General features: G+C 35.5%; 3 protein-coding genes and 1 pseudogene across 4 annotated transcripts; 3 read left to right on the top strand and 1 right to left on the bottom strand.

The window, feature by feature from the left end:
- Positions 1-3348: 3348 nt before the first annotated feature.
- LOC127790436 (protein PSK SIMULATOR 3-like) lies at positions 3349-5177 on the top strand. The gene is made up of 2 exons (XM_052319956.1): positions 3349-4488; positions 4577-5177. The coding sequence occupies exons 1-2, from the start codon at positions 3509-3511 to the stop codon at positions 5034-5036; spliced, it is 1440 nt and encodes a 479-aa protein (XP_052175916.1). The 5' UTR covers positions 3349-3508; the 3' UTR covers positions 5037-5177.
- Positions 5178-9016: 3839 nt separating this feature from the next.
- On the top strand, positions 9017-11759 carry LOC127789649 (ribulose bisphosphate carboxylase/oxygenase activase, chloroplastic-like). 2 transcript variants are annotated; one of them, XM_052318593.1, is made up of 7 exons: positions 9017-9184; positions 9531-9853; positions 9966-10071; positions 10163-10248; positions 10349-10821; positions 11013-11294; positions 11384-11759. In XM_052318593.1, exons 1-7 carry the CDS (start codon positions 9140-9142, stop codon positions 11497-11499), a joined length of 1431 nt encoding a protein of 476 aa, XP_052174553.1. In that variant the 5' UTR covers positions 9017-9139; the 3' UTR covers positions 11500-11759. The 2 variants fall into 2 exon arrangements, with proteins under 2 accessions (XP_052174553.1, XP_052174552.1); XM_052318592.1 differs by lacking the exon at positions 9017-9184 and having other exon boundaries at positions 9447-9853.
- Positions 11760-11774: 15 nt separating this feature from the next.
- LOC127789659 (subtilisin inhibitor CLSI-I-like) lies at positions 11775-12418 on the bottom strand. The gene is made up of 2 exons (XM_052318603.1): positions 12251-12418; positions 11775-12130 (listed from the first exon to the last, which is right to left on the bottom strand). The coding sequence occupies exons 1-2, from the start codon at positions 12321-12323 to the stop codon at positions 11898-11900; spliced, it is 306 nt and encodes a 101-aa protein (XP_052174563.1). The 5' UTR covers positions 12324-12418; the 3' UTR covers positions 11775-11897.
- A 4177-nt stretch (positions 12419-16595) lies between these two features.
- Positions 16596-18890, top strand: LOC127789646 (L-type lectin-domain containing receptor kinase IV.1-like; annotated as a pseudogene).
- Positions 18891-22049: the final 3159 nt, after the last annotated feature.

Below are 22049 nucleotides of genomic sequence, written 5' to 3' on the forward strand. Positions count from 1 at the left end.
TGCCTCAGTGTGCTTTGAAGTTTGAACGCTTTCGAGAATCAATTCTCGTCGTGATAATGGTCAAGACGTTTAACACATCAATTTGACTGCTTGAATCCAAACCAAATTATTTCTTAAAATGCACTCACCCCGCCCCTTGATTAATCATACCCCACTTTGCTAGTCATCATCTGTCTCACGGCAAAGCTTGGGCCCCGCGGGACTGTCGTGGCCATGGCCACCGTGCCACGGACGCGACCCCGAAGCGAGGCTCCGCAGGGGACATTCTCGCCGCCCAGGTGCAAGGTCCCACGTACGTAATGCGTAAAATAAAATAATTGTGATATTTATTTTTTAAAATAAATAAATATTATAATTATAATTTTTATTTATTTAAAATTAATTTATATTTTTTTATAAATAAATAAATATTTATTTATTCTAAAAAATATATGCTAATATAAATTCTGCTCTACAATTTTTTATATAGTCAATGTTTGACTGAAGTAGCTGAGTATTTGTATAAAGATCTCTTCACGTTTTTTAACTATTTTTTTCATGCAAACTTAGATGATTAGATGATTATATTTTTAATTAAATAAATTTATTTTTATATTTAAATAATAATAATATTAAATATTATTTTAATCAAGCCATATTATAACGTATGTCCATATATAGTTGATCGTAACAGAAATAATAGTTACTGTTCCGCTTTGCTGAATTAACTTGTTGACCTGACCATGATCATGACCCTGACCGCGACCCTGACCTTGACCGCGATTAGAATCAATTATTGAGACCATAATAATTGGGAATCCCGGAAATGCTATTTAATGTTTAATTATAATATTTTTATATTAATATTATATATTTATATTAATATAATATAAAATATAGTGCATTAACTAGGTCACAAACAAAAAAAAAGGGGAAATAAGAATCGGATATGATGTAAAATAAAAATAAAAAAATATTTAAAAAAATAAGAAATGAAAATATGAAAAATACTTAAATTCACAATCATAACTATATATATTCACAAAATATATATACATATATAATATATTTATAATTTATCTGAGAAAGAGTTAAATATATATATATATATATTTGAAAAGATGAATGGTTATTGGCCATTGATAACTGGTTGAAGAGTTCAAAGTTGCAGTTGTCAACCAAAGATGAAAGGAATGGTGAAACGTGGAATCACAATGAGATCGAGACGAAAGAAGACAAATATGGCGACAAATACTTTGAAATTTTTTAACTTTTCACGAAAGAAGAAGGAAGAACATCATAGGGTGAAAGGTTTTTACTTAGAAACAGAAGCAACATAGTTCTGTCTCCAATGCAGTTATTGAAACAACATTTTTAATATTTCAAAACAATTCAAAAATATTTTTTAAATTATAAAAATAGCTTGTAAACATTTTTTTAACATTCCTTAATATTTCAAGATAAATAAAAAATGTGTTAAAAACATTAAAATGAGTGTGTTTCTTCCTGACTAAATAAAACGATTGAAGGCGAGGTGTGGGCTCCAACGATAGGTCTGTCCAGGAGATGGCTGGCACTTACAAGCATTCTGACGGTTTACTGAGTAAGAGAGATAATATATCAGTAGGTCAGGGATCAGAACATACCTTGACTCTGAAAAGAGCTGACTGATATAGATGAAGGAGATAACCTTCTACATGTATGCATCGTGCGTTTACAGGTAATAAGACTAGCTATCCAGTGTCAATGGAGATTCTCAAGAGGCGGCATAGTGACGATGGAACCCTCGTTAATGTAAATATGATCCACTATTAATGAGGATGGAGTTTGAGATTGTTGCACGGATATCTAGTGAGATTGCAATGATGTTGTGGCAGGTTGGCGCTAGACTAAGATTAGGTCTAGAAAAAAGATCAGATTGGATCTGAGAAGAGGGTCGAGATTGGGTTCGAACGGTACAAAGCATGTATTATAATATATTAATATAAAAATATATTACAAAAATATTATGTTACCCACGTGAATAACATAATGTTTGTCCCATACGAGCCGGGCGCGGGCAGGACAAATCTGATAACTAAGCAACATTTCGGGTTTGAATGTGAAAAAACTGCAAGGTCGTACAGATCCGAGTCCACTTGATGGCGTCATTTCAGCGTCTTAGCCACAGTGATAAAGATAGTGGCAGATTAGTGGGAGGGGGCTCATCAGCTTAAGTGGGAAACCATGAAACTATGATTAATAATTTATATACATTATTATAAGCGATGATTATTTCATCATAATCAATCAAACACGGGATGAAGATTTGATTAGGCAGAACACACCAAAGGAAGCTACTGTACCTGATTAAAGTGGACAAGTCACGGGGAAGAGCAGATATAATACATAGCCTTTTGTATTTTAGCTTACAATTTGAGTATAAATATAGTTAAAATCATATCAAATCGAGTTGAGTCGAATTCAGATTTGGCTCACTAGATATTTCTAGAGTAGAGCTTGTGCTTGAGCAGTAAAGCACGGCTCGAATTTTGCTTATCAAAAAGTTGATAAGTTAAATTTAGATTCAAACTCGAGCGTTTGTTGGTCAATCTAAGTTAAAGTTTGGGCTTGTCTTAAATTTAATTTATTATATATATTATTATGTTAAATAATAAAATTAATATATAATAATTTAAATTTAATCACCTTATGTTAAATAATATATTTATAAAAAAAACTCATTCACAAACTATTCGTAAATTCATAATCAAACATGTTTATGAAAGTTTATTAATATTTATAACCCTTCAATCAAACATGTTCACTAGTTGTAATGAGCTGAATATTATTAATCTAAATCCTAACCCATTTATAAATCGAGTTTTAAAATTAGATTCAATTTCAATTCGTTTATCTTAATGAATGAAGTTAAATAAGTTTTTATTAAGCTAGACACCGAGTGGAGTAGCTTGACGCATTTGCAACCCTAAACATGGACGGGATTAAATCAAGTGTTGTGTTATAAGTGAAGTAAAATAATTAATGATAATAATGTGTTTAATGACTCATAAAAAATGGTTCACAATTATACATATTATTGAAGTGCTATTAGAGCAAGCTAATAAAGGGTGTACACCAGCTTGCCCACAACATTCTTTGTTTTTCTTTTGTGACTAATTATGGTAGATTAGTCAATTATGAAGTCAATCGCATGAATTAACAATCAACAGTTTCCAACCGACATAACGAGAAACCTGAGATTCTCTCTCTCTCTCTCTCTCTCTCTCTCTCTGTCGACTGTCATTCTTCCCAAATTGTCCCATCTCACAGCTACACAGAAGCTGTCCGCTGGCATCACTTTCTCAGGAAAATCCAACTGTCCAAGCGCGTCAAGAAAATCCAATGAGGTTCCTCGCAATCTCGGCCCCCTTCCCCCTTCTTATACCCAAATCTTCCCCTTGCAAGGCCCTCGCACCCAAATCGAAAGGCAATCGTAATTCATTACAAGTGGTTACATTCTGCAATAAAGCAGCTGTAATCCGTCAGAATGCGGTGGTTCTTGGAGATGGGATCTCGGGTGGGCGACAATCTGCGGCGCTCTCGCTCCGCCGAAACCAAGCGCTCGGCCGCCGGAACCCCGCTCGGAATCCTGGCCTTCGAGACTGCCAAGACCATGGCCCGCTTGATCTCCCTCTACGAATCTCTCGCCGATTCAGAGATCGGGAAGCTCCGAAAGGAGGTCATTCGATCCGAAGGAGTCGGCTACTTGAATTCCAAAGATGAGGGCTTCCTCTTGAGCCTCGCCTGCGCCGAGAAGCTCGAAAATCTCGACAAAATCGCCGCCACCGTGACCCGATTGGGACAAAAATGCTCCGACTCCGGCCTCACCCGATTCGGCCTTGTCTACACCGATCTCAAGCTGGGCACCATCGATTTGGACCAATTGGAGTACGCGTCGAAAGAGAAGGATAGATTGATTGCGAAAATGGAGAAGCTGATATCGGCAACTTCCCGGCTCTATGCGGCGCTGGAGGCTCTATCGGAACTGGAAGTTTCCGAACAGAAGATGAAGCTGTGGAAGAAGAATTCCTCGGCGATGAAAACGGAGCACCCGGGTTTCGACGCCTTCCAGCAGAAAATCGCGTACCAGAGAAAGCAGGTTCATCGTCTCAGAGAAGCCTCGCTGTGGAGCAAGACGTTCGACAAAGGTGCCGGTCTTATGGCCCGATTTGTTTGCGTCGTCTACGCCCGACTCTGCAGCGTCTTCCGGCCCTACATTTCATCGCTACCTCATCACTTCTTGCCGTCAAAGAACACTTGCCACGTCGGGAATTCGAGATCAGGGCCTATTCCAAAGACTAATAAACTTGCTTTGGTGAGATTCCACAGCCAAGATTCGCTGCTTTTCTCGCCGGAAGACTCGGGTTCTACGTCGAAGAGCGGTGTGTTTCAGGCAGCCAGACCCACCACGGTAGGCGGCTCCGGCCTGGCGGCACGTTACGCCGACGTGATACTCCTGGCGGCGAGGTACCGTATCAAGATACCCATTTGAACATATATAGTAACAAAAAAATACCATTTATCACTAACTAAAATAGCTAATATTGTGGAACAGGTACTTAGACCCGGCGGTGACGATCAGCGAAAACGCCCGCGAGAGCTTGTACCAGATGCTGCCGGAGAATCTGAAGACTCTGGTGCGGTTGAAGTTGAGGAAGTCCGAGAGGGCGGCGGCACCGGAACGCGACGGCGAGCGTCTTGCGGAGGGGTGGCGGGAGGCGATGAGGGGGATACTGGAGTGGCTGGCGCCGATGGCCCACGACACGCTGAAGTGGAAGGCGGAGAGTAACATCGAGGCGATGAAGTTTGAGGCCAAGAAGTCGGTGTTGTTGATGCAGACGCTGCATTTCTCCGACAGGGAGAAGGTGGAGGCCGCCATAGCGGAGCTCCTGGTGGGGCTCAGCTACATTTATTGGTACGAGGATCGCCGGAACTGTGGCGACGGCGATGTGGATGTCCACGATTCTTGGTCCACGTGTCGTCGGTGGTCGTGTGATAGAATAGAACTTCGTTGAGTTAAATGTTTATGTTTTTGGTCTTTCTTCTATTTATTTTTTTCTCAGAATTAGGTGAATCATTCTTTGAAGATTGAATCTAAAGTTAGGTAAGATATAAGAAAAGAAATTAATAATATGTCACTTGGTTGGTTTTGTTCACGAGGCACAAAATTTTGCATAAAAATATTCATTTTTTCTCGTGTTATATAAAAATAATTAATAAATTATTCTTCAGATATAATAATAAATTTATAATTTAAAAAAAATTAATTTTTTAAAAATTTATAAAATAAAAAATAGTCAAAGTGTTCGGGATGTCTTCTACTTATACTCGCGAATGCCTAAATTAATTTTACTAAAAATTAAAAGAGAAAGTAATATATTTCGTATAGTATTATTTGTCAATTTAGAGAGTGGGGTCATACTCTATTTATAGAACTTGAAACTGGCAAATGAGAGAGTATTCAAATTTTTTGAAATCATTTATTTTGTCTTTCAAATAACTAAATTTAGAGATAAGTTGATGCGTTCTTGTAAAATACAATTTTAAGGGGATTTCTAGGAGACTTTCAAATCTTTGAGGGATCTTCGAGTCTCTTGGAAAGTCTTTTTATTTTACCTTAGAAAGTAAATCTGGTCGAGGGTCTCTAGAGACCTCTTATGTCAAAAAAAAATCTCTTGAAATTTTTTTAGGATTCTTCTTAAATCCCTGTTTTTTTTTACTTTTGTGCAACCTTTTGGGCTTTTGAATTTGTCATAAATTTGGTTCTTTAAGCAAATAATGTATGGCACCTCAAAGGGTAAATCCCATGTTTGGTTAAAGGGTTAAATGTACAGTGTTATATAGTCTCATTATTATTTTATTTTATTTCTATTTTATCCATGGACTAACCGCCCATGAGGACACTAGTTAAATTTTAATAAATACACCTTATTTTTAGATAAAATATATTATTTTTAATTTTAATTAATTAATAAAATCTTACAAAATACGATATATTTATCATCTATCAATAAAATTAAAAATTATTTTAAAAATGAAAACCATGTTCTAATCAAATGAGGTGGACGTGGGTCGATGTAAAGGTGTTAAATAGGAAAGTTGGGTTCGGCTAACTCACCTCTCGCTAGGCCTGGTTTTGGTAGGTCAAACGAAATTTAATCTTTTATAAAATAAGCTTTTCTAACATGGCTAATATTAGAAAAGAGGGATCAAGTCACATGTTAAGAGGGTTGTGTCACTTGTCGGGCCAATCTTAGTCCTAGTGAGCTAGATTATTGGGCCAAACGAGTTGGCCCTTGTGAATTTAAAAAATAAATTATTTTTTAAAAAGAATTTTCTTATTATTTTTAAAATAAAAAATTGGTATAAAATATGAATAAAAAATATTTCAAACATATTTTTATTCGTTTCTAAAAATTTAAATAAACTTCCAACTATTTTAAATAAAATTATTCATGTTTGTTTTATTTATAATAATTTTACTTACGATCAATTTTGCAATACTCAATTTATTAAATTCTTTTTAATTTTTATAATATTTTAAAAACATTTCTTCAAACGGGCCAAATAGCCCATTCTGCGCCGTGCCAGTTGCGTCAAGTCGTGCCAAAATGATAGGTCCAGTTGTGCCTTGATACGGGTCACATGTCTCTAATCTAATATAACATTATATTTGGATCCAATTAACACGACCTTTTTACTATTATAACGAGCTTGTTAGACTAAACTACTAGATAAGCGGGTTGGGTCGGGCCACAAGTGACCCGAGTTGTCTGACACTTATAATTTGATCAAAGATAATCCTTGAGCCCAACCTTCGACCCAATGAAAAGCCCGAACTTCAATTGGATCCTATCTGTGTGAAGACTACAGGGAGCTCGGGCATGAAGAGAATTGAGCTCACAAGAAGAATATCTATAATATGACTCCCAGAACATTTTATTTTTAAATAAAAATATGGTGTTTGATTTTTAATATATAAAATGTTAAAATTATGTATCTCAATTATTAAAAATTATTATTTTAAATTCTAATTTTGAGACACAAAAGAAAATATAAACAATAAAGTGAGAGAAGAATGTAATAGAGTTCAACAAAAAAAAAAAAAAAGACATATATTAATTCTGTTATATTTTCTAATTGAGAATAAAAGATGGTAATATTTCTTGGCTTAGTGATTTAGAGATTTAGATGTTTGAAATTTGGGTTTTTTTTTTGTTTTTAAACTATGAGTAATTTAGTCTTTTCTCTGATAAGATAAATTTTAATTTGATATATCTCACTGACATAACTTTTTTTTTATAACATGACACTTTTTTTTCTTTTATGGGAGCGTTTGTTAAAATGAACAAGATAAGGTGGTATCAAAATAAGATTGTGATACTTTTTAGATCAAGATATGAAATGGTCAAGATAAGGTCGAGAAACATTTTAAGATTTCTATCAGATTGTTTGTTAAATTTTTTAAAATTCACTGGTAACTATATTTTTTCTTTTCATGTGTTTGTTAATACATATGATAAGCATTAAGATAAGGATTTTTTTTACCAAAATATCCCTATTACCAAATTTATGATTAAAATAATATTTTATGATTAATATGAATTGTCAAAAAAATTAAGATTAAGATTAAAATTAAAAATAATATTTTATTTTCTAAATTTATGTTCAAAAATAAATTTAAAAAGAGTTGAAAAGTATAAATAATAATTGTTAGAATTACAATAACTCTACTAGATAATTAAAAATGACCAAAACATATTTTCATAATAGATAATAAAATATAAAATTAAATAAAATAATTTAAAAATTGATGAAAGGAATTATATTAGTTAATAATATATATATAGAGAGAGAGAAATTTAAATTTTAAAAATCAATGAAATGAATAATGTCATTTAATTTTTAAAAATTGTCAAAATATATAATAATTTAAAAATATATTAAATAATATTAATTATAAGAGTTAAATAAATAAGTTTTTTTAATAAATTTAAATATTTAAAATGTATTAAATGACATTAACTATCTTACGAGGAGCAGATAAGTAATTGAACCTTATTTTGAAATAACCAGATAAATTTATCCGATGGGGGAGGTCAGATAAATTTATTTTGAAAGGGAGAGATAAGAGATCACGTGAGACCTTTTTCGAAAATGGTCAGATAAGCTTAACAAACACGTTGTAAAGACCAAATATCTGGAATGCTTCCCATCTCTGACATTTTCTCCCTCTTATCTTAATTAACAAACACCCCCTATACATATGTTCTACGTGACATAAATAATAACTTTGTTTACTCTCAGTTAGGTAAACACTTAAAATAATAATTTTTAATAGTTGGAATATGAAATCTTGATCTTTTTGTATATTAGAGATTAAATATCATAATTTTTAATTATTAAGAGAGTATAATAAACTAATCAACTTATTCAAATACTGTCAATTGATCATCTATAAGATGTCACTTGTAAAAATGGACACTTTCATACACTCGTTAACGTTGTATTATGGTAGGAATTTAAAGTAATAATTTTTAATAATTAAAATACTAAATTTTAACAAATACTAAAGAGGGGTGCCGCGTATAAAAAATTAAATTAAATTAAATACTAAATTTTTTATACATATAAAAAATTAAATATTATATTTTTTAATTATTAAAGAGGGGTGCCGTGTGAATTAAGCCTTATTATTGATATTATTAATATTATTTTGTGTTTATATGGTGGAGATGGAGGATTGAACCATAGCCTCAAAGCTGGAATGTCCCCAAAAGCCTCCATATTGTTGTCAACTTTGTCATGTTTAGGGAAGGGCAACTGGGCAAGAAAGCCTCAAAAATCTGTTGGCATCCATAGCATATACCAAATAGGAAACCACGTGTCAAACCAACGTCCACCTCAACATTTCCACGTCATCAATACAGCCAATCCCCCAGTCGCCCTTTTGTGTGGCTGTTGGGAATTCTCATATCCATCCACAACATTTCAATCATTCATCGGATATATTAAATGTCAAGTATTAACCCATGTTATTCCTTCAGTCTAGATTGAAATTCAGTTCACCTTCTTCCAGAAATTGAAGGTTACGATCGCCGGAGCTCCGCCACACACGATGGCTACCACCGTCTCAACCGTTGGAGCTGTCAACGGGCCACTGGTACCACCCAATTTTCCCGCCCCTTTTCAATCTTGACATATGCATATGCATCACTTTGGTATCATCTAACAAAATCATGTTCTTGGGCTTTCCTCTGCTGTAATTCTTGTTCTCATCGTCTACCTCTCTTGACTCCATTTGATCAACTGGAACATGAACAGGATTTCTGTATTGAAGTTTATATCTCATTGCCATTGTAACATTGTTCAAGCTATAGGTTGATTTGTACTGGTTTAGTTTTCATTTCCTTGGATAGTTGGAACTCTAGGTTATGGTAATGGAGAGTGTAGTTTCCTGTCAATTTGCTTGTCCTTTGGCGATAAACAGGGGATCTTGTTTGGTGCAGCTGAACTTGAGTGGATCCACTGCCGGAAATTCTGTTCCAAGCACAGCCTTCTTTGGCAATGGCTTGAAGAGATTAGGAAATACTAGGGCTTCAAGTTCAATTAGGAACTCATCCCGCAACTTCAAGGTTGTTGCAGAAGTGAATGAGGAGAAGCAGACGGACAAGGACAGATGGAAAGGCCTCGCCACCGATATCTCGGACGACCAGCAGGACATCACCAGAGGGAAGGGAATGGTGGACAGCCTCTTTCAAGCTCCCATGGGAGCTGGAACTCACGATGCAGTCATGAGTTCCTATGATTACATCAGTTCCGGTCTTCGCCAGTGAGGACTCGAAAAACTTTGGGGATTTTTATGATCTAATCTTGGCAGTGTCCCTCCAAATTCATTTTGGGATTTGATTTTGATGAATGGATGGTGAATTGCTGTTTTTCAGGTACAACTTGGACAATAACATGGATGGCTTCTACATTGCTCCTGCTTTCATGGACAAGCTGGTTGTTCACATCACCAAGAACTTCCTCAACCTCCCAAACATCAAGGTTAGGTGTCTTTAATTTTTTCCCTATCACAATTAGATAAAGTTGTAGAGTGAATTGGATCAAATTCATTGTTTGTCAAAATTGTTGGCAGATTCCTCTTATTCTGGGTGTCTGGGGAGGCAAAGGTCAGGGGAAATCATTTCAGTGTGAGCTTGTCTTTGCCAAGATGGGAATCCAGTGAGTTCATAATTCTCACAGCTTCCCCTTTGGTTATTTGTTTGCAATGTTTTTGGGCATTTTGATGCTTAATTATGATATTTTTGGTGATTGATTTCAGCCCCATTATGATGAGTGCTGGAGAATTGGAAAGCGGGAATGCAGGAGAGCCGGCTAAATTGATCAGGCAAAGGTACAGAGAGGCAGCAGACATCATCAGGAAAGGCAAGATGTGTGCCCTCTTCATCAATGATCTTGATGCAGGAGCTGGAAGGCTTGGTGGAACCACCCAATACACAGTGAACAACCAGATGGTAAATGCCACCCTTATGAACATTGCTGATAACCCGACCAATGTCCAGCTCCCCGGAATGTACAACAAGGAGGAGAATCCCCGTGTTCCCGTCATAGTCACTGGTAATGACTTCTCCACTCTGTATGCCCCTCTCATCCGTGATGGTCGTATGGAGAAGTTCTATTGGGCGCCTACCAGGGAAGACCGGATTGGTGTCTGCATTGGCATCTTCAGGACTGACAATGTTCCCCAGGAGGACATTGTCAAGCTTGTTGACACCTTCCCTGGCCAATCTATTGGTAAGTTACAGCTTTGCAACATCTTTTACCAGGATTTATTTAATTGAAAGTCAAAGTTTATGAGAAATGGGCGGCATATATTTCTAGCTTTTGTTATCATGGAGTATTATTGTCATGTCATGGTTGACACATGAAACTTCAGAAAGAATGCAAAGAAGGGGATACACATCATGTCATGTTGTTTTTGGCAGATTTCTTTGGAGCCCTCAGGGCAAGAGTGTACGATGATGAAGTAAGGAAGTGGATTTCTGGTATTGGGGTAGAAAATGTTGGGAAAAGGCTTGTGAACTCAAAGGAGGGACCCCCGACTTTCGATCAACCAAAAATGACTCTCAACAAGCTCCTCGAGTATGGAAACATGCTTGTCCAGGAGCAGGAGAATGTGAAGCGAGTCCAATTGGCTGACAAGTACTTGAATGAGGCGGCCCTTGGAGATGCTAATGAAGATGCCATAAAAGGAGGAACTTTCTATGGTTAGCACCCTTTATCCTATAGGTCTTGATGGGAGAAAATGAATACTCTGAAGAGCTTTCTTAAACTTCTTCCAATTGTTTGGATGCAGGCAAAGCAGCCCAACAAATCGGCCTTCCTGTCCCCGAAGGCTGCACCGATCCATCTGCATCAAACTTCGATCCAACAGCCAGGAGCGATGATGGGACCTGCTTGTATACATTTTAGGTCTAAACTAGGGATGTTTTTACTATAAAAATTGTACAACCACAGCATGGATACCACTGCTGTCAACCACGTTTCATTGGTCGGTAGCCTACTTAAGGTAATAGTGAAATCCTTCTTTTTGCTCTGTTCTCTTTTCACCCTTCAATGCCTTTGTAGCCATTGTTGGCCTTAAGGGCCTTTATTTATGCTAAGCATTCTAGAAATTAAATGATGATGAGAGAAGAGTTGCTTGTACCGCAACTCTATACATTATTGTTTAACATCTGGCTTAAGTCTTGACCATGCAAGATAGAACGTTTTATTTCTCCATGCAAGTCTTAAACCAGTTATCTCCAGGCATTACAGACTTTGATTACACGAAACAGAAATGATTGATCATACTGCAGAGTAAGAACTTGTCAGCCGACTCTAGGAGGCCCGGCTACTTTTCCCGATGAGTCGACGTGCAAGCGGACCCGTTCTTGATTGAAATCCATGGTGACAAAGCAGCCCGGCGGGACCACCTGAATCCGGGCTCTTGGCATGTCTTCCTTAATCTTCCTCTCTGCTTCTTCTGCCACCAGACCTACCACCTCTGGCCACGTCGTTTTTCGAGGTGTTCCCGATCCAGAAACATGATCCAGTGATCCTCCTGAACATCCCCATAAAACACGGCTAAAGAACAGCTACCATATCTAGCTCTTACTGATTGAAGAGATCATCAAGATTGTGAATTGAGCATGATGAAGAAGAAAGGCGGAAGAAAACTTACTTGGTGGGAAGAGCAGTGACTGAGGATCGATGTGCTGCTGAGGAAGCTTGGTTTCTGGGTTTTCCTCTGCCATTATAAGATCAATGGCTCCAAGAGGAAGATGATCTTCCTATATTAACAGGCAAGTTCTTGCAAAATGTACCCTTTTTTGTCCATTCTGTCCCTTTCGTGGCTACAAAAACTATGGCCGGCAGCACAATTGGGTCGACCGACTTAATCTAAAATAATAGATAATTTTTATTACAAAAACATTTATATAATTTGTACATTATCATTAATTAACTTACAATGACAATATTATTATTATTTACCAAAAAAGATAATATTATTTCACAATTTTATACATACAAAATTAATCCATAGTACAAAATATTTTTTATTTCAGCTGTCTTATTTGAAAAATAGTCTTGAATATATTAATTAGGTAGAAGACCAACTCCTTATTTTATTTCTTCTCTTCTTTATCAAAACTCTTCATTCACTTCATTCGAATGATGCACGAAAATGTCTATGGGATACCGTTTTGACATTTTAAAAATATTTTCTTTACTAAAATTTTGAAAAACATTGAAAAATATTTTTAGGTTATTTTTATAATTTTAAAAATATTTTATAATATTAAAAAAATATTTAAAATGCATTTCTAACCGCCAAATTTGAAACGGAAAAAATTGTTCTATATTATATAATATAAAAATATAAGAAATTTTTTTATATTTTATATAATATGTAATATAAAAGTTAATTTTAATATATAATATTTATAATAAAAAATTATATTTACAAAAAGTCTCTTATAATTTTTTTTCTACACATTTTTTTGTATTTGTATTTTTGATTTTTTTAAAAAAATACCATTTCTTCATTTCTTAATATATTTGGTGCAGCCTACCTTCTCTCTTCCTGGGTCCAAGTATAAGTTTGAAACCCAAATCCGGGTTTTGCCCAATCTAGTTGGGTCAATTTCTTTCCCCTTACTACTCCGGTCGTAAAAACAAAAATGAGAAATATATACGAAATAAAAATAAAAAAAATAATATTTTTAAAAAAATAAAGACATAAATGTAAGAAAATACATAAATAAAAAAATATAAATATTTTTGTTAATATAATTTTTTAATATAAAAAATAATTATTTAATTAAAAATAATTTTATAATATATTTAAATAAATATGAATATAAATTATATTATTCATGAATCATGATTTATTAATTAAAAATAAATAATAAATTTAGAAAAAAAATCCCACGTTCAACCAAAATTTCAACTCTTAACCTTTTGCGGAGGAAAACGAGCATTTGATATTTTTTAATATTATAAAATAGTTTTGAAATATTATTAAAATATTTTAAAAACTCTGACACCCCCAAAGACCTTTTCATTTATCATTAGCCTACTACAAACATTTTCAACGTATTATTGTCTTCGGACCCACACAAGAGATGGGAATCTTTTGCAATCAATTATTTATCCAAAAATCTAATTTGAGGAAGACTTTTTGACAATTCATATAGCATTCATTATTAATAATTAGAAAATACTAATCATTATACTTAATGACTAATTGTTGATGACTTTCTAATCTTTTATGTTAGGGGTGTGTTTGGTATAAGATAATTTTAAAGCACGATTTTTGTCCGACTCATCATTTTTAAAGATTATAGTATAGTATATCTCTAGAGCAAAAAAAAAAAAAAAAAAACTAAACACTTACTACATCCTTTTAACATTAATAAATACACCAAACAAGCCTTAAATGTGAATCGAATATTAAAATGTTACGCAAGACTTTAACTTTTCTTTTCAAACTAATAAGTCTACATCTAGTCATTAATAAAATAAGAAATAATCTTATCTTAACTTGTATGCAAAAGGAAAGACAGGCAGAGTACGATGTCGTTTCAAATATTAATGGTAGCACTGCAAATAAATATAAAATATTTAATATAACAATAATAACACCTTATTATGTTGACGTGATGTTTCAATTCAATGATAATAATAATGTATTACGTATTTATGATTATTATCAATTATTAAAATATCAAAAATATTAAAGATTTATTTATTTTTTTGACCCTATTTTAAATTTGTATAAACTTAATGGAGCTAGAAACCCAATTGTTCACATATGTCTATCTCCAAGAAAACAACCTTGAGGGAAGAAAATAATCTAAATTGTTCAAAATCATTCTTGAAATATCAAAGGATTTTTGCTGTTCTCCTATAAGATTTGTTTCATTTTTCAAATTCTTTAATATTGTCTTAAAATCTATTATGTTCAAGAAAATAAGTCTTTATCGAAGAATGAGTTCAAACTTAAAGAAAGATGTTCAAAAGCCTATTAGAAGAGAAAATTAAGCGAAATAAATTACAGGTGCAGAAGTCATTGGATAATTGGGATTGAGCAGCTTGTAAAAGACTTTAATTGAAAAATTTGACGAATTAAAGCGAGAAATTTGAAACGAGGATGACTTGTGGGGGACGAAATTTGAAAAAGATTTATTATTGAGAAATAAAATTTGCTAAAGATTTGTGGGAGACTAAAGCGGGAAATTTGGTTGAGAAACTAATGTGTTTGAGAGATCACCTGAGAACTATTATGATCGAAACCTGAGAACTATTATGACTGGGTATAGGTGTCAAAAGGGTTGGCCCGACTCTACCCGAGTCAGCCAACGGGCTTTTTAAACGGATCGGGCCGGCCCTTTTACTAAAAGGGCCTGGCCCGGGCCCTTTTGTCATTGATAGGACCCAGCCCGGCCCACAGCCCCCCTACGAAGGGGCTGGGTCGGGCCAGCCCGTGGGCTAGAGGGTCGGGCCGCGCCTGGCCCTTAGCCCACAGCGCCTAGCCCTTAGCCCACAGGGCCTAGCGGGCCTGGCCTTTTTTTTTTTTTTCTTTTTTTTTAAATAATTTTTTTAAAAATAATACATATAATATATACATATATAAATATTAAAATAATATATATATAAAAATTAATTTGTTTCTTTTTAAAATATTTTCTATCTTAATTCTTAAATTTTAAATATTATTTCATTATTTTATATTTCAAAATTCTATATCTATATGTCTTATAATTTTTCTTGTGAATTGATATGAAAAATAATGTACATATAAAAAGGAGAATATTTATTTTTAATTTAAATATATAAAAAATTTAACTTAAAAATTTTAAATAAATTAATTGATGGTTATTATTTATATATATTGTGAAATTAAATTTTTTAGTATTCAATATCAATAATTAATTACTAAAGAATAACAAAATTAAATAAAAACAAAATTAAATAAAAAAAATGAGTAAGGGCCTTACTGGCCCATAAGGGCCCAACGGGCCACGGGCTGGCCGGTCGTGGGCCCAATTTCTTTGGCCCAGCCCGTATGAACAGTAATGGGCCGGGCTAAAGCCCGGCCCGTCACGGGCTGGGCCGCGGGCCGCCCGGCCCTTTTGACACCTCTATGACTAGGTGATGCTTACCTTTAATGTATTTGTCTACAAATTCGAATAAAAACATGTGATGTCCACCAAAAATTATGATTCCCTTTATATATTAAGTCTCTTTTTTTCTATAAATAAGAAACTCCTCCACGATAAGCTAAAAAATTATGATTCCCTTTATTATAACTGTAGTTGCTTTCTAAAATTCAGGCAGGACACTAATTTAAGCATTTGAAAACTTGTACGGAGACTCACTTGCATCTGTTACTGATTTTTCCTTTGCTAGTCTCTAGAAGACTATATTTTAATGACACTATTTATCACAAGGTCACATAGACTTAATAAAAAATTAAATTTTACATTACTACCCTTTACTAAATCACTTGACAAAGTTGAGGTTATGGAAATAAAGCTATATAAAAGTCTTAAAACGAAACCATGAGTTGCTCCAGTGGCTGGCGGCCGTAATCAAGGGCTCCCACAGTGGCGCAAGGCGGCTGACAGAAGTGGAAGTCTTCGGCCCCACCTATGAAGATAGATAATGCGGTGCCAATAAATAATAATTGTTTTGAAGATAATAATTCATATATTCATGTAAAGATATATATATATATATATACATAGATAATGGGTAATTAAGGCTAAGCTGGGTCATTAATAAAACAAGAAATAGTTATAATTATAGTTTAAATCCACTCAGTTTTCGTTTCTGCTGGGGGATTTAAGAAGCTTCCAAATGAATTAGCAGAAAGCTGTGTGAGCCACAGGTACATGCATCGACGACGTTTCCACGCTTGGGTTTTTCTTATCACAAACCCAGAAAGCATCTTGACTTGTATGCAACCCAAATTAATTAATTAATTGTTATTAGTAATTGTTAAATTAAATAGACAGATATGGGGATAGTTGCCCGCAGTCACAGCCACAGCCACAGCCATGCTACTCAAGCTTCTGGTCCTCCTTCTTCCCTTGCTCCCCCAATCTGCGACCGCCGATGACTCCCACTTTGCCTTCAACGGCTTCAAGTTGGCCAACCTGACCCTCGACGGCTTAGCCAAGTTCACTCCCCGCGGCCTCTTGGCCCTCACCAACGGCACCAAACAGAAAACAGGCCACGCCTTCTACCCAAGCCCCATCCACTTCAAGAACTCGCCCACCGGCTCGGCTCTCTCCTTCTCCACCACCTTCGTCTTCGGCATCATTCCCCAGTACCCCACTCTCAGCGGCCATGGAATTGTCTTCGTTGTCGCTCCGCAACGCGGGCTTCCCGGCGGCCTTCCAGCCAGCACCTTGGCCTATTCAATGAGTTCAATGACGGCAATAAGACCAATTGTGTTGTGGCGGTGGAGCTCGACACGATCTACAACAGCGAACTCAAAGATCTGAATGACAACCATGTCGGAATTGACATCAATGGACTGCAATCAGTGACAGCCGAGCCAGCGAGCTATTACGTCGAAAAAACCCACCGGTTTCAGAACCTGAGCCTGATCAGCGGCAAAGCGATGCAAGTCTGGGTGGAGTACAATGGCTCGGAGAAGACAATGGAAGTCACAATCGCTCCGATCGGTGTTGAAAAGCCGTCAAAGCCTCTTCTGTTTTTGTCTCGAGACCTTTCTCCGATCATAAACCAGACCATGTACGTCGGCTTCTCCTCCTCCACCGGCTCAGTCTTCACATCCCACTATATTCTCGGCTGGAGTTTCAAGATCAACGGCCAGGCCGAACCGCTTGATCTTTCTGAGCTTCCGAAGCTTCCACGAATGGCACCCAAGAAGACATCCAAGTTTTTGACAGTTGGGTTGCCTCTGATTTCCTTGGCTTCGGTGTTCGCCGCTATTTCCGGCGTGGTTTTCCTTCTGGAAAGGAGGAGAAAGTTCGCCGAAGTGGTGGAAGAATGGGAACGTGAGTATGGCACTCATAGATTCAAGTTCAAAGATCTATACATCGCCACTAAAGGATTCAGAGAGAAAGAGCTTCTCGGAAGTGGCGGATTTGGGAGGGTTTATAGAGGAGTATTACCAACTTCAAAGCTTGAGATTGCAGTGAAGAGAGTCTCCCATGAATCCCGGCAAGGAATGAGGGAATTTGTGGCCGAAATCGTCAGCATCGGCCGGCTCCGGCACCGGAACTTGGTCCCGCTCCTAGGCTACTGCCGGCGCAAAGGCGAGCTCCTTCTGGTCTATGATTACATGCCCAATGGAAGCCTTGACAAGTTTCTCTATGACCAACCAAAATTCACCCTCAATTGGCAGCAAAGATTTAAAGTCATCAAGGGTGTGGCGTCTGGGCTGTTTTATCTACACGAGGAATGGGAGCAAGTGGTGATCCACAGAGATGTCAAGGCCAGTAATGTTTTACTAGACGGCGAACTGAACGGAAGATTGGGCGATTTTGGGCTTGCAAGATTATACGATCATGGAACTGGTCCTCAGACCACTCATGTCGTCGGAACTATTGGGTATTGCTGAATTGTTAATCACCGCTTCATCTAAAGTCTTATACTTACACATTTACTTTGAGCAGGTATATTGCGCCGGAGCACACCAGAACCGGCAAGGCCTCGACAAGCACGGACGTGTACGCGTTTGGGGCGTTCTTGCTAGAGGTGGCCAGCGGGCGGCGCCCAATAGAGGCCAGCAGCATGGGGGGAGATACGGTGCTGGTTGATTGGGTATTCTCTTTATGGAGCAAAGGCGAGATTTTGCGGGCGGTGGATGCCAATTTGGGAGGGGAGTATGTGGTTGAGCAAGCGGAGTTAGTATTGAAGTTGGCGTTGCTGTGCTTGCAAGGTGAGCCGGCGATGAGGCCGACGATGCGACAGGTAGTGCAGTACTTAGAGGGAGATATTGGCCTGCCGGAGCTGGCGACGATCGGCATCTCGGCGACTGAGCTCAGGTTCTCAAACTCAGAAGGATTCAGTGAATTCGCTTTGTCGTATCCGTCTTCCATGGACAAGGGGTTTACAGGCTCGTCGTCTGTTGCGGAATCGCTTCTCTCTGGTGGTAGGTGATGCCGCCATCGATGGGCTATTGTCTTGCGCTCTGTTTCGACTTGGAGTGTGAGCTTTTTGTCAGCTCTGTCTCTGTAGTAACTAATGTGAGAATTGGGATAAATAATGTGGTCTATTAATTATTAAATTTTAATAGACCTTTAAATTTTATTCTTTATAATAAATTTAGTTTTTTATTTTAATTTTTTTTGTATTTCTTCTTGCAATATAGTTCATTATTAAAAATTCTATTAAAAAATTATTATATGGCAGATATATAAATAAAAATACAAAATACAAAATTAATAAATTGAAATATCCTTCATGTGTTTATGTTATAATTTAGGGATTTTGTTTTTAAAAACATTTCTCATAAAATCTTTTTGCCAATTCTTATAATTTACTCCTTGTTTTCAAAATTTTTATGCGATTGACTTTTTATTTTTTATTATTTATTCGTTCTAAATTTATTAAAAATTATTCTCCTAAATAATATCTTAAAAAATTAATTTAATTTATTAAAATAGAGTTGGACACTAATTTTCTTATATCGAATCTAATTTAATTTATGACTCATATTAGGCAGTTCAAACTTTTGATTCATTTCAAAATATTTAATATAAAAGACATGAAAATAGATTTTAGCATCCCATCCAGAATTTTTAAGAATCTTTAAAATAAATTTTTTAATTCATTATAATTCAAAATATAAATGTAAAAATCTTTCATTTTCATTAAAATAAAATACATATTAAATAAAAACTTAATTCGTATAATAGATTTAACATGTTTAATAATGATATCACAAAAATAAATATAAACATATTTTTAATATGTCACACAAAAATACGCATAATATTTATAAAATGTGACATATCACTAAAATATTAAAATTTTCAAAATCTAACACTTCAAAAACTTTCTTTTTCCTTCTAACAACTTGTTTAATCTAAAATTTTAGAATATTTCAGAGTGAACCCAAATTAAAAATTAAACACTCTAAGTAAAAAAAAAAAAAAACTCATAAAAATAAAATATGTATATAAAAAATTATTTTATTTTCTGTAAATATAATATCACTTGTAACAATGCCGGGCTGCCCTTTTTTTATTATTTTAAGTTATTTGGCCCATCATTTGATAAAAAAAATTATTATTTATATTATATATTATTTTATTTTCTTAAATTTTTAAATATTTACAGGAATGCCAGTGGGCACCACCTATCGCTGTCGTTGTAAACTTATTGATGAGTTCTTTTTTCTTCTTTAAAAATCGTTATATTTTCAAAAATTGCGCCGACAATCATTTCTTCTTTGTTTTTATTTTTTATTATTTTTTTTATATTTATTATGTGAGTGAACCGGATTTTCTTCCATACAAATAAGAGTAGCACAAGAAACCGGTTCAAAGTGAACCGGCTATTCTTCTTTATCTACCCCTTTAGTTTGGGCGGCGGCCATGGTTTCCCTTGTTCGATCAGAAAATGCCGGTGAGAGTGGTTGATAGTTCGGCGCCGTCGCAGGTGTCAGGTATTGATAAAAAAGCAAAAAGATCATGATTTGTCCAGGTTCCTAATCGTAATCTTTTTGTGTCCCTGAAATCGAAGCGTTTTTGTTATTATATTCTTTGCGTGATCTGAGTCAAAGGATCGATTTTTTTCCACGAGTCGCGGCCATATTACTAAGATAAGATCAACGCTATATCATGTTTAATTTCATTGTTTGAATCTGGGTTTCTTGCATAACTTTTCTCCTCTGCTTCGGAGAGCTGTTCGGTTGCTAGAAATTGGAGGATAGGAAAATTGGGTGGAAATTCAGGAGCCTTCCTTGGCGGCTGTCTGTGTTGGAGAAGATGAAAGAAGGCGACCTAGTTATTAATTCAAAACAAATAGTTGAACTGATGAACTAGCTGTATAGATGTTTCAAACGATCTGTAACATCTGTACTCCCATTTTGAAGTTATGGCTTGTGAAAGCAGGCAACAGTTTTCTAAGCATCCAAACAGTTTTTACTGGTTGGTCTTTGTTAATGGGACAAACTGGATTATGTTGACTTAATTGGGGCAATATCATACATGATCTGTTTAGTGCATGCCTGTTCGCGAACTTAAACCTTTTGTCAACTGAATTTGCTACATATTGTGTGTGTATATCTATGTAGGTACATACATATTGCAAATATCTGTATTTATATGTTGAATATTTGTTATAATTCCAGATTGTTTTTATCTGTTTTCTATGTCTATTTTCAGTTCATGATGATGGTTGTTAGGTTTTGCTTTACTTTGAGCATCTTTCTATGTCTCCTAATCTGAGATATATATATATTATGCACGTTTAGATGTATCATGAATAGGAAAAGGAAATATCCAGGCTTTGGTTAATAGTTGCCACATTTCTATGGTAAGATATGGGGAGTTCTTTTCCTTCAAATCCGCAAATATTATTGCTACATTGGAATTTGGAAGGGAAAGAAGCAGAAAGGAAAATAAGTACTTTTGTGTGTGCGTAAAAGCATGTAGATAAGTTATGCCATTTTCTTTTCATTTTTCTTTCAAACTTAAAATCCCTTTTCCAAACATAGCCTAACTGATCCAAAGTGGACGGTAAATTCATCTTCAGCCACTTGAAATTCAATCCCTTTTGACGCTCTTCCCCAAAATGTCGTGGAGACACAAGCATGGATTGACTCTCCTTAGTTGTCTCGTCAATGAAGTTCCATGTTACTTCTGCTACTAAGTTAGGACACAATTTCAGAATGAAAAAAACTCTTCTTCACTTATTATGGGTTTCTCCCATGTTTTATATACTGAAATTTGCTAATCAGTGAAAAAAATCCCATGCTGAAAATTGAATTCTGGTCTTTCAACTTAATCTTTATGGTATCTTTTAGCAATCAACTGTTGGAATCCTAAGTAGGTAAACTAGCAGGAATATGTGCTGATTACCATTGAAAAAAGAGGACCAGAAGTTGAGAACTTTGCTTAATACTTAAAGCATTCACCATCAATGTAATCTTACTACCAAATTCATCCAGAACAGCAGTTTATTTTTTCATTGCACACTAAGCCTTCTAACTTGATCTGTTTGTTCCATGATCGTTTTCAGGTTATTAGAATACATATTGTGTTTAAATTGATTTTCATAATTTAGAGGGATTCATCTGCATGTTCTGGTTTAGCTTACTGTTGGAACCTTCTTCTAAATATTGGTTCCTGAAATTCTAATAATGCTGTCATTATTCACTCTGAAGGTGCGAAATCTTGGCAACACTTGCCCCCTGCTTGTACCCTTTTAAGTGTTGGACAGGGAATTTCTACTTGTTTTCCTTCTTGATTTCTATGTAAGGTACTTCTTGAGGC

This window comes from Diospyros lotus, chromosome 14 (genome assembly GCF_014633365.1).
Source record: "Diospyros lotus cultivar Yz01 chromosome 14, ASM1463336v1, whole genome shotgun sequence".
In the NCBI taxonomy this organism is placed as follows: domain Eukaryota; kingdom Viridiplantae; phylum Streptophyta; class Magnoliopsida; order Ericales; family Ebenaceae; genus Diospyros; species Diospyros lotus.

Bases quoted from the DNA above. Each gene is read 5' to 3' on its own strand.
- LOC127790436 (XM_052319956.1), top strand. From the start codon at position 3,509: ATGCGGTGGTTCTTGGAGATGGGATCTCGGGTGGGCGACAATCTGCGG. The intron at 4,489-4,576 runs GTACCGTATCAA...ATTGTGGAACAG, and splicing joins GTGATACTCCTGGCGGCGAG to GTACTTAGACCCGGCGGTGA.
- LOC127789649 (XM_052318592.1), top strand. From the start codon at position 9,456: ATGGTAATGGAGAGTGTAGTTTCCTGTCAATTTGCTTGTCCTTTGGCG. The intron at 10,072-10,162 runs GTTAGGTGTCTT...AATTGTTGGCAG, and splicing joins TCAACCTCCCAAACATCAAG to ATTCCTCTTATTCTGGGTGT. The intron at 10,822-11,012 runs GTAAGTTACAGC...TGTTTTTGGCAG, and splicing joins CTTCCCTGGCCAATCTATTG to ATTTCTTTGGAGCCCTCAGG.
- LOC127789659 (XM_052318603.1), bottom strand. From the start codon at position 12,323: ATGGCAGAGGAAAACCCAGAAACCAAGCTTCCTCAGCAGCACATCGAT. The intron at 12,131-12,250 runs GTAAGTTTTCTT...GGGGATGTTCAG, and splicing joins GTCACTGCTCTTCCCACCAA to GAGGATCACTGGATCATGTT.